The sequence below is a fragment of the Ovis aries genome, chromosome 9 (assembly GCF_016772045.2).
Source record: "Ovis aries strain OAR_USU_Benz2616 breed Rambouillet chromosome 9, ARS-UI_Ramb_v3.0, whole genome shotgun sequence".
In the NCBI taxonomy this organism is placed as follows: domain Eukaryota; kingdom Metazoa; phylum Chordata; class Mammalia; order Artiodactyla; family Bovidae; genus Ovis; species Ovis aries.
The window spans coordinates 14,610,585-14,621,436 of record NC_056062.1 but is presented as its reverse complement, the minus strand read 5'-3'; the positions used below and the strand labels follow the sequence as shown (position 1 = coordinate 14,621,436).

The 10,852-nt window shown below is 64.2% G+C and overlaps 2 protein-coding genes across 2 annotated transcripts; both read right to left on the bottom strand.

Moving 5' to 3' along the window:
• Window positions 1-2,939: 2,939 nt before the first annotated feature.
• SLURP1 (secreted LY6/PLAUR domain containing 1) lies at window positions 2,940-4,112 on the bottom strand. Its single transcript, XM_027973459.2, has 3 exons — window positions 4,027-4,112; window positions 3,497-3,616; window positions 2,940-3,294 (listed from the first exon to the last, which is right to left on the bottom strand). Exons 1-3 carry the CDS (start codon window positions 4,085-4,087, stop codon window positions 3,095-3,097), a joined length of 381 nt encoding a protein of 126 aa, XP_027829260.1. The 5' UTR covers window positions 4,088-4,112; the 3' UTR covers window positions 2,940-3,094.
• A 4,419-nt stretch (window positions 4,113-8,531) lies between these two features.
• LYPD2 (LY6/PLAUR domain containing 2) lies at window positions 8,532-10,597 on the bottom strand. The gene is made up of 3 exons (XM_012183474.4): window positions 10,447-10,597; window positions 9,191-9,310; window positions 8,532-8,807 (listed from the first exon to the last, which is right to left on the bottom strand). Exons 1-3 carry the CDS (start codon window positions 10,502-10,504, stop codon window positions 8,599-8,601), a joined length of 387 nt encoding a protein of 128 aa, XP_012038864.1. The 5' UTR covers window positions 10,505-10,597; the 3' UTR covers window positions 8,532-8,598.
• Window positions 10,598-10,852: the final 255 nt, after the last annotated feature.

The window sequence follows — 10,852 nt, the reverse complement described above, 5'->3', positions numbered from 1 at the left end:
GCGTGCTGGAGAGTCTTCATTTCCGAAGCCCTTTCTGACATGGGGCGGGGGTCGCTGTCGGGATTGTTGGATGAGCTTGGGGTCCACACTGGCAGGACCTGTGCCCGTTCTGCGGATCACGGGGTCGTGGCCAGAAAGGAGCTGCCCCAAGCCCCTTACAGGTTGGCCCTCTCCTTCTCTGTGGTTGTCCACAGAGGCTTGGGAGGTCCCACCCCAGACTCTGGGTCTGGGCCCCCAGGCTCCTGGGCTCATTGGGCAAGGTGAGGGCTGGCAGGTGGGGCAGAGGTCAGTGGGCTTTAGTGGGTGGGGTGGGGGGCAGGGTGAGCAGAGGGACCGTTGTGCAGGCCCTCCCAGGAGGGCAGGGATGGTACCCCTGAGACAGAAGGCAGGTGAGGGGGGTGGTGTCCGTGCTCTGACCACCTTCCCCAGGAGGGGCCAGCACTGGGGCTTGGGAGAGAAGGGCCCTTGGCAGTGGCTGGGTGTGCAGCAGGCATTCAGCAATGGGGTGGTGGGGCTGGAGAGGCTTGGAGTAGGGTGGAGCTGTGCTGCCAGGGAGGTTGGCTGGAGCCGCAGGCCTTTTCACCTTCCGCCTTCCCCGAGGGCCCTGCCAGGGGTCAGTCAGGACCAGGGCCTGCCAGGTGGGGCCTCGTGCCTGTCCTGAGCCAGTGGCCACGTGAGGGTCAGGTGGGCCCCCCTCCCAGAAGGTCTGTTTCTCTTCATGTGACATGTTTGCACAGGTCCTGTAGGGAGGGGCGGTGGGGTTTGGGGGATCGTGGCAGGTGACTGAGCTGACCGTTGCCAGACAGGACAAGTTCCTGGTGGGGCCACAGACAGGAAATGGTGCACTTAGCCAGTGGCCCCTAGTGACTGGCTGGGCGCATGTGGGATGAGTGGCTGGAGAGGTGGAATGCAGGTGCCTAGGCATGGTCTGCCTCACTTGGTACAGTAGGGGGTGTTCAGGATGGCCGTTGGCATCTAGGCTGCATGTGGCTGCCCCAGGGGCATGGGGACTTCTGTGTCCACTTCAGGGAGACGCAGCCCAGCTGGGCTGGAGGTAGGGGAGGCTCTGGGTCCGCACTCGGAAGACAGGCCCACAGCAGAGGGGAGAAGGGTACCTGTTGACTAAGGGGCCTGGCTTCAGGATTGGGCTGTTGGAAGTGATCTGCAGCCTAGTTCTCGCAAGACCCACTGATCCCATGCGTTGGCTGCTTCTATTGAGAAGTTCAAATGACTGTCAACCTGCGTGTGGCCTGGGCACTGGTTCTCCCTAGACCACGCTCCGCCTCCTGCACGCCAGTGGGTACAGGACCGTCCACCCCAGGCCCCCGCCCCCTGTGGTCTGTGCAGCATCTGGCTCCCCAGGTGACCACGCCCCCCACCCCGCCACCTGCCTGTGGGACGTCCAGGGAGGCAGAGCTCCTGGAGGCAGTGGTGGCGTTCCTCATCATCTCTCATGATGGAAGAGGGGCCCTTCTTTCTCTGGCCAGTGAGCGGGGAGGGGGCAGAGCATTGAGTATCTCCCCACTGCAGGTCTTGTGACCCACCCGCTTCCATGTAATGGGAGGTGAGGGTGTGCGATCAGCACCCACTTGCGTCAAGGCCCCACATGCCCACAGACAGTGTGGGCAGCTGCCGTCCACCCTGCTGCCACCCACTGGCCACTCTTGTGGCCCCCAGCCATGGCCTCCCCAGCTCCCAAAGGGGCGCAGACCAGCGGGCGTGCCTAGGGCCAGGGCAGGGGCTTGGCGGGCCCCTGTGCACTCAGGCCACCCCGCGTGGCTCCCGGTGGAGGTGCAGGCAGGGAGGCCCCGCGACCCTGGCGCCAGGCGAGGAGTCGGAGGGGCGCACGCCCTCTGCTGGCCACGTGGAGGCCCCACAGGTGCCTGCCCCCACCGACCCGCCTTCCCTGGGAGTGGTCAGCTGCCACGCCTCTCCCAGCTGCACACCTGCTCTGCACCCCTGAAGTGCCCAGAGATTGCCCCCCTGTTGCTCTGCTGGTGAGGCTGAAGGGGGCAGTGACATGGCTTCACTGTGCCCCAAGGTGAGTGGTGGCTCTGGCCTCCAAGTGCAGGGTCACATCAGGGGCGGTCTGGAAGTCTGGCTGTGATGCAGAATGTAGAGACTCTCCTGCCCAGAGGCCCGACAGCAAGGCGACACTGACAGGCGGGGGTCAGTCCAGCTCCTGCTTCCCACTCCCTGCAGTGGGGCTTGAGCAAGGGACCGCCAGGGGCGCCAGGGACAGCTGGCAGGGTTTCCTGGGGCCAAAGGATCCTGGGCTCCAGGGGGGTGGTCAGCCCCCAAGGACACTCTGCAGCCCATCCTTGAGCAGACAGGCTAGACCGTGGGGGGCCCCTGAGCCGGCCCCGGCATTCTGGGGCAAGCTGGCACAGCCTTCATGTTCTGTACACACACTCCCCTCTAATCTCAGCTGTCCCCGAGGCCCAGGGTGTAGTAGGCCTGTTGTCGCAGGAGGTGACTGGGGCCTGGGGAGTTGTGTGGGTTCCCGCAGACCCAGGTACACACCACCCCACACCCTTTGGAAGACCCAGCCTGGGGGGCCAGGTCATCTCCACACACCCTCTTCCCCAGGTCCCCTCTTGCTGCCGCAGCAGACCTGGGCCCCGCAGACTCACCCACCCACGGATAACACTGGATTCCAGCCTGTTTCCTCCCCATCCTGGGGAGAGGGGGATGCCTCCAGAACCCCAGGAAATATTCTGGAAGCAGGGTCAGATTTTCCTTGGGCTGAGCAACGAATCCTGGTCAGACTACCGGAAGGCATTTGTCCCCTGAAGCCTCTGCCTGCCTGTCTGTGAAGCGGCTCAGAACGGCCGTGGTGGGCACAAGGCTCGCGTGCCGGAACACGCCTGGTCCCACCCAGCTCCCTGAAGGCGGCCCCATGGGCTCTCTCTGTCCAGAAGGAAGAGATGGTCTCCAGCCTCGGTCTATTTATGTATTCCACAGGTTTAGGGGAGGAGGGCAGAGTGCACCCCAAAACGATTCTCCCCCAGGGTCCCACCAGTAGCCTTGTGCCCACTGAGATTGGGCCGTGGGCGTGTGCCAACAGAGTGGCCAGCTGGCAGCGTTGGGTGCCTCAGGGAAGGAGGTGGCTGAGGACCACGGCCCCCAGGGGGGCCAGGGCCCCGGCACTGAGCCTGGCAATGCCCACGGAGTTGCAGAGGTCATGGAAGCAGCAGAAGATGGGGTGGGCAGCCCCGATGCTGTCTGGGTCGGTGGCCTCACAAGAGCTGGCACAGGTGCTGGTCACCACAGGGCTCTCATTGAAGGGGAACTCTGGAGGGAGGGCAGGTGTCAGAGCACAGTCACCCCATCACGGCCTTCCTTGGCCGTCCCAATCTGTGCCCTTCACCTTGCGCTTCCTGCCTCCTCCCAGGACACCCTAACTGACCGATGGCCGGGAAGTCACCCAGGCCCCTGCTGGGGTCTGCAGTGTGGCCCTGAAGTGGGAGCTGGGAGCCCCAGGCCCCCGCCTCACCTGCCTCCATCGTCATCAGCGTGGTCTTGCAGGCTATTTCGTCCGGCTTGCAGTAGGTAATGTTCTTGCACAGAGGAAGGGCTGTGGGCTGCTCACAGGTGATGCAACTTAAGGCCTCACCTGGGGGAGGAGCGGAGGCAGACCCTCATCACCCAGCCCTGAGACCCACCCTGGGGGTCACAGGAAGGGCAGGAGAAGAGGCCAGGGGTGGTTCAGTCCTGGGCCCTTTCCCCCTGCTCCACCTGGAGCGTGTGTCGGGTCCCTCCCTGGGGGACAGCCTTGCCCCGCTGAGCCCCTTCAGGCCCACCCTCCCGGCTTAGACGTGATCCCTGCACTGCGCTCCCCGCAACCCGAGCCACAGTCTCCCTGCTTGGAGAGCAGGCCATGACCCCTGCCCTGGGTGGAGCCGGGCTCAGGACCAGAGGGTCAGGGCGACCAGCCCAGTCAGTGACCCCCTCCCCACCGCGGAGCTAGGCTGGGCAAAGACCAGCGCCAGGCCCCCTGCCGGCCAGCCACACTGCCCCTCTCACCCAGGCTCACAGCCGAGGCTGCGGCGAGCAGCAGGGCCAGCAGGGCCCTGGGGACGGCCATCCCTCTAGTCGAGCCGAGCAGCTGCGGTCTCCGCCGGCCGCCTGTGGGGATTTATACCCAGCCCTTGGGTCCCCACTCTGGGTGGCGGCAGGAGCCGCCAGTGAGTCAGCAGGGTGGAAGCTGGGCAAGCAGCTGGCGGAGGACGCGTAAGTGCCGGCCCTCGGGGCGGGAGCCCTGGGTGCTGGAGCTGGCCAGGCCGACCCCTCCCCTGGCCGCCACACGGGAGCCGTGGGCCCCTTTCCACTGCTGAGTGTGGTGCCCTGGGCCCACATCCCCGATGGTGCCCTCATCACCGCCAACCTCTTCCTCACAAATGGCCTTTAGACCAAGCCTGAGCTTCCTGTTCCCGGCCCCAGACAGCAGGGCTCCTGGACCTGCCACGCGGCCCACCTCCCACTGCACACTGCCCCACGTCCTCCCCTGTGCTCTGCTGCTTGCGGACCCTGCCGTCCGTCTCCCCTGTGCCAGAGGCCTGGGTCCCGTCTGCTGTCCCATCCTCTGACTTCTCTGTCCTCTGAGGGCGCAGTGGGTGGGTGGGTGGATGTGTGGATGGACGGGTGGATGGATGATGGATGGTTGAAAAGACAGATGGCAGGGTGATGCTTGAGCGAGTGACTAGGTGGAGGGAGAAATGAACGGATGGACGATGCATGGGTGGTGGGTGCACTGGCTGGAAAGGGAGGGGGCACGTTCCGACACTTGAGCCTCATGCCCACTTATTCTTCCACCACTTATGAGAGAGGTGGTGGATGAAGGGGTATGTGCTGGTTGGATAGTGGGGGTGGGCCCTGCCATAGAGCAGGGAGTTACACCCCAGTCTCAGGGCAGGGTGACGTGCTGGGAGGAGCTTGGGGCTGGCACTCAGGAGGCCTGGATTTGAGCCTTGGCTGTGCTGCCGTCTCTGTGTGTGACCTTGGGGTGACTCTTCTTCCTCCAGACTGGATTTCTGTTTCTCTGATGAAACTAGGGACCCAGGGCAGTTGGAGAGCAGAAGTGACTTGGCCTCGTGGATGGGGAGGTGGTTGCAAGGAAACAAAAGGAATTGTTTGCAAAGGGAGGACCATGGTTAATGCAGGTCAAACGATGGAGTCACACACAGCGGGCGTGGGCCCAGAACACAGCGGGGCGGCCCTTCCCTGGGGCCTGGGCTGCGAAGGCACAAGGGCTGTGCGAGTGGAACCAGGCAGGGTCTGGTCTGAGCCTCAGAGATGGTGGGTCCAGGCACCCTCCAGGCTTCTGTGCCACCAGGCCTGCTCATGAGCCACCCTGACCCCCTTTCAGGTGTTAAAGCAGGCAGAGGACCATCAACCCAGGGGGCAGCTATGAAAACTAGCCGGCGAAGGTCGCGGTGGTGATGGATGTGGAGCAGCCACCAGGTGGGCTGGTCTGGGCTCCAGGCTGGGAGACCCCGTGGGCCATCGGGGCAGGCCGCCTGGAAAGCAGCCTTGAAGAAGCCAGAAGACGTTGGAGGTGGAGATGGCAGGGAGGGTGCTGAGGGCGGTGGGGTAGTGACCAGGATGGACACACAGCCTTCTCATGTTTGCCTGTAGGGCCATGTGTGTGTGTGTTTACCGAATCACGCCTGGGTGCATAGTCGCTTCAGTCGTGTCTGACTCCTTGCAGCCCTATTGACTGTGGCCCTCCAGGCTCCTCCTCCATGGGATTCTCCAGGCAAGAATACTGCAGTGGGTTGCTATGCCCTTCTCCAAGGTAGCTGCCTGACCCAGGGATCGAACCGGGGTTTCCTGCATTGCAGGCGGATTCTTTACCAGCTGAGCTACCAGGGGAGCCCTTACTGAGTCTCAATCTAGGCTTTATGGCTTAAGTGACCCACGGCCGTCCTTACGGCCGTCCTTGTTTTTGTGAGAGACGGGAAGAGCCAGGTGGGAGGGCTGGTGGATAGCTGAGGGCAGGGTCTCCTTGACAAGGTCAGCATCCAGAGACACGGCCCCGGGGGTGGTGTCTGAGACTGTGTGAACGTTCCTGGCCTCCTGGCCCCCGCTGTTCCAGGGGGGTTGTCCAAATGCTCTCCCAGCAGCAGCTCTGCAAGGGTCCTGCCCCTGGGAGCTGCCTGGGACTGCGAGTCTTGCCCGCAGGAAGAGGAGGTGTGGCGTTCCCAGGGTCCGAGGGACAGGAGGCCTCCGAGGCTGCTTGCCTCCTGTCCCGCAGGCGTGGGATGCCCTCAGTGGGACCCGACTGTGCGTCCAGCGGCTGCCTCCCTCCATCCAGGGGCAGGAAACCCTTAAAGGGGGTGACAGACAGTTGGGGTTCTCCGGACTCAGGGCTGTGGGCTGGGGGGGGCACCTTGTGGTGCAGAAGGAAAGCCGTGCAGCCCCGTCGCGATGTGGCTGGAGACTCTGGGTGCTGTGTGTATTCAGGGCCTCAGAGCAGCCTCTGGAGTGGGGCGGGGCAGAGACCGGGGGTGTACCCCAGGGTACCTGGGGTCCATCTCTTGCCCTCCATCCCTCAAGTGCACAGGCCTGTGCTCATAGGGCCCGAGGGGAGGGGCGGGGGCAGGAAGGAGGTATGAGAGGCCTGCGGGGCGGGGGCTCCCTGGGGAGGCAGCCTGGAGGCTTTGGGCTGGCCGAAGGTCCAGGGGAGATGGAGCTCCCTTCTGCACTGGAGCTTGGGCTGCCTGGGCACCAGGGGGTGGGGCTTGTGGGGGTGGGGCTTGTGAGGGTGGGGTTGGGGGCTTTCTGGGGTGGGCCTGGAGAGGGCCTGGAGCTCACCCTCCAGCCTCCCCGCCTCTGCCACACGACGCAGGGATCCCTGCCACCACAGACCTGACCCAGCATAACGCCTTGTTCAGGGCCAGGCTGGTGAGCTTTGTGGGGCTTCGTGGAGTAATCCCTGGTCCTGGGCCACTCTTGGCCCCCCTTGCCTACCTTCTGCCTGGCCTGGCTTGCCATCCTGTACCCAGCCAATATCTCTGTCATTCAGGGGCAGTCCTAATGCCTCCTCCTCCAAGAAGCCACCCCTGATCCAGCCCTGGTGGATGTGGTGTGCCTCCTGCCTGTGGGCCCCACTTCCTGTCCTGCCACAGCCAGGCCCCCAGAGCTAGGACTAGTGGGTGTGCAGGTCTAGTGGGTATGCAGGACTAGAGGGTGTGCAGGACTAGTGGGTGTCCAGGTCTACTCGGTGTCCAGGTCTACTCGGTGTCCAGGACTAGAAGGTGTCCAGGTCTAGTGGGTGTGCAGGACTAATGGGTGTGCAGGACTAGAGGGTGTGCAGGACTAGTGGGTGTGCAGGTCTAGTGGGTGTCTCAGGACTAGTGGGTGTGGAGGTTTGGTGGGTGTACAGGTCTAGTAGGTGTGCAGGACTAGTGGGTGTGCAGGACTAGAGGGTGTGCAGGACTAGTGGGTGTCTCAGGACTAGTGGGTGTGCAGGTCTAGTGGGTGTGCAGGACTAGAGGGTGTGCAGGTCCAGTGGGTGTGCAGATCTAGTGGGTGTCCAGGTCTAGTGGGTGTCCAGGTCTAGTGGGTGTCTCAGGACTAGTGGGTGTCTCAGATCTACTGGGTGTGGAGGTCTAGTGGGTGTGCAGATCTACTGGGTGTCCAGGTCTAGTGGGTGTCTCAGGACTAGTGGGTGTGCAGGACTAGTGGGTGTGCAGGACTAGAGGGTGTGCAGGACTAGTGGGTGTCTCAGGACTAGTGGGTGTGCAGGTCTAGTGGGTGTCTCAGGACCAGTGGGTGTGCAGGACTAGTGGGTGTCCAGATCTAGTGGGTGTGTTAGGACTAGTGGGTGTCTCAGGACTAGAGGGTGTGCAGGACTAGTGGGTGTGCAGGTCTAGTGGGTGTGCAGGTCTAGAGGGTGTGCAGGACTAAGAGTGTCCAGGTCTAATGGGTGTCCCAGGACTAGTGGGTGTTCAGCTCTAGTGGGTGTCCAGGTCTAGTGGTGTCCAGGACTAGAGGGTGTCCAGGTCTAGTGGGTGTGCAGGTCTAGAGGGTGTCCAGCTCTAGAGGGTGTGCAGGTCTAGAGGGTGTCCAGCTCTAGCGGGTGTGCAGGTCTAGAGGGTGTCCAGGCCTAGTGGGTGTGCAGGTCTAGGGGGTGTCCGGGTCTAGTGGGTGTCCAGGACTAGAAGGTGTCCAGGGCTAGTGGATGTCCCAGGTCTAGTGGTGTCCAGGACTAGTGGGTGACCCAGGACTAGTTGGTGTCCAGGACTAGAGGGTGTCCAGGTCTAGTGGGTGTCCAGGACTAAAGGGTGTCCAGGTCTAGTGACCATCCCCCCTTACCCCATCACAGGGAGATGGAGGGCCCACAGACAGATGGGGCAGCGGAGTGGCCGAGAGAGAGCCTGGGCCGGGCAGAGGGGCTGGGGAGATGGAGGGGCTAGAACGGCTAAGGGGGACACGGCCTAGGCTGAGGAGCCAGAGCTGCAGCGGGCAGCCCTCCTCCCCATCCAGCAGGTAGGTCTGCTTCCAGAAAACAGATTCAGGAGGCCTGGTGCAGGTGTGGGCCGTGATTCTTCAGAGGCGCTGGGGGCTGGGCTACATGGGGCTGTGGGCCATGGTCTAGAGATGGAGGCTCAAGAGTGGGGTGATCAGCAGGAGGGTGCCGGCCAGGCTGCGGGGGCTGCCCAGGGTGGGCGCCCCGTCCACGTTGCACAGGTCAGTGTTGCAGCAGGACACGGGCCGGGTCCAGCCGATGCCGTCCACGTCCGAGGGCACGCACTTGCTCGCACAGGACTTGGTCACCGTGGAGTCCCCCAGGAAGGGGTACACTGGGGGAATGGGGGCACCAGTGTCAGGCCAGCCCCCCGAGCCCCAGCCCAGCCTCCTCCCACAGCACCCACTCTGCCTCAACCCCTCCATGACCTGGCCCCTCCTTCCTTCCACCACCATTGCACCAGGGGCGTGCAGTGACTTGTTCAGGATGCCTCGAGGGGTGAGGCCACTCTGTGACTCCCCAGCAAGGCTGCAAGGGCCTCCCATTCCAGGAAGAAGGGTGAGGAAAGAGGGAGGGAGCCTGGCTGCTGGGACCAAAAGCTCTCTCTGGAAATGTCAAAGGTGGTGGCCGCTCTCTGCACACAGGGCCTGGGCTGGAGGCGGGCCTGGGCTGGAGGCGGGCCTGGGCCTGGGACCCTGCCCAAGCCGCCCCGCTGACCTGTCTCCAGGGAGTAGAGTGTGGTCTTGCACATGGTCTCGTTGGCGTTGCAGGTGGTGATGGTGTCACAGCTGGACACGCTGACGGGCTCGGGACACGTGTAGCATTGCAGGGCGACCACTGGGAAAGGGCGCGCCAGGGCTGGTCAGGCAGGCCTGTCCCTCCCAAGCCTTGGGACCCAGCAGCCTAGGTTTGAGGGGGACAACGCCACCGAGTCTCCGGGCGCCCACCAACCAAAACCCCAGGAAGATTCAAGAGCCGCGAGCTGGGTCCCTGAGTCCTGAGGCAGAGTACGCCCCTGGCGGTTGGGCTTAGCCTGCTGGCCAAAGCTGAGAGGAAGCTGTGTTAGGGGTGCTGGGGAGGCACGCGGAGGTGAGGCCACACCCACACCTCTGCAGTGAAGGGCCCGGCAGGGGCCCAGAGGACCTCACTGCAGCAGGTCGCCCCCCCAACACCCCCGGGGTCCTCATCAGCAACATGCAGGACCCCAAGCGCTGCAGGGGGGCCGGGGATCGGGCAGGGAGGTACATGGCATGCAAGGCAGGCTGAGCCGGGTCTGCTGTGCCTGTTGGTGGAAGCTGAACGAGGGAGAGGAGGAAAGCTCAGGCCCAGAGGGACGCAGGCGGGTCAGGGTGCAGGCTGGTGGGCTGACCCTCTCCTTCCAGCATCGGTGCCCCAGCCGGGCCCCCGCAGCCTGGCCCTTGCCCCCACTGCTGTCACTGTGTCTCCCAGACACCTCTGTTTCCTCCTGGATGGGACAGCCTGGCTGGGGCCCAGCCCACCAGCTCCTCCTCGAATTGGGAGTGGGGCCCGTGAGGGTCTGGGTGTCTGAGACGCAAGTGCCCCAGGATATCCAGTCTGCTTCCCTCTTCTCCACGTCCTGCTGCCCCCACCCCAGTGCCTCCCCGGGGTGGCCATGGCATCCCCTGAGTCCTGCCTCAGGAACCACGGCACTGGAATCTGGGAACGTGACTCTGACCTTGCCCGCCTGCCCCAGCGGAGATCCCATCCCTGGTGCCCACGCCCCCCATGAAGGGCCATTTCCCACAATGGGCACCCAGGACTTTTGCGGCCAACCACCCTGCCAGTCCCAGCACTTGACAGCGCCTCCCACTGTCCCCGTCCTCACCCTCCCTGGACCGCAGGCACCCCTCTGCCGGTGCCCCTCTGTGCCTGGCCCCACGCCCTCCTCACCTCCCTGCTTTCTGCCTCTCCCTGGCCCCCGCTGCTCCCTCCGGCCTCCCGGCACCCCTCACCGAGCTCACTGCAGGTGGCCAGCACCAGCGCTGGCAGTGCCAGCCGTGTCCCCCACATGGTCTGGTTCCTGAAGCACGTCGGTCCGGGGCCTGCCCCTCAGGAATGGGAGCACCGTGCAGCCACCCCACCAGCCAGCCGAGCAGATTAGGTGGATCGGTTTGTTAGCGGAGGTACGGAGGCCCGCCCCCTCCCTGGGGGCCCCACCCACCTCCACCTGGACCCGCTCCTCCTTGGTGGCTCTCCTCCACCCCTCCCTGCCCCTTCCTCATTCCTCCGCCTCCCGCAGTCTGGGCCCCTCCCCACACCCTCATGACCCCCCTCTTATGGTTGGGGGTCCTCGCCTGCCTCTGTAACTCCCTCGGGGGTGCTCTGACTTCTCCCCACCAGACAGTACTGCCCCTCAGG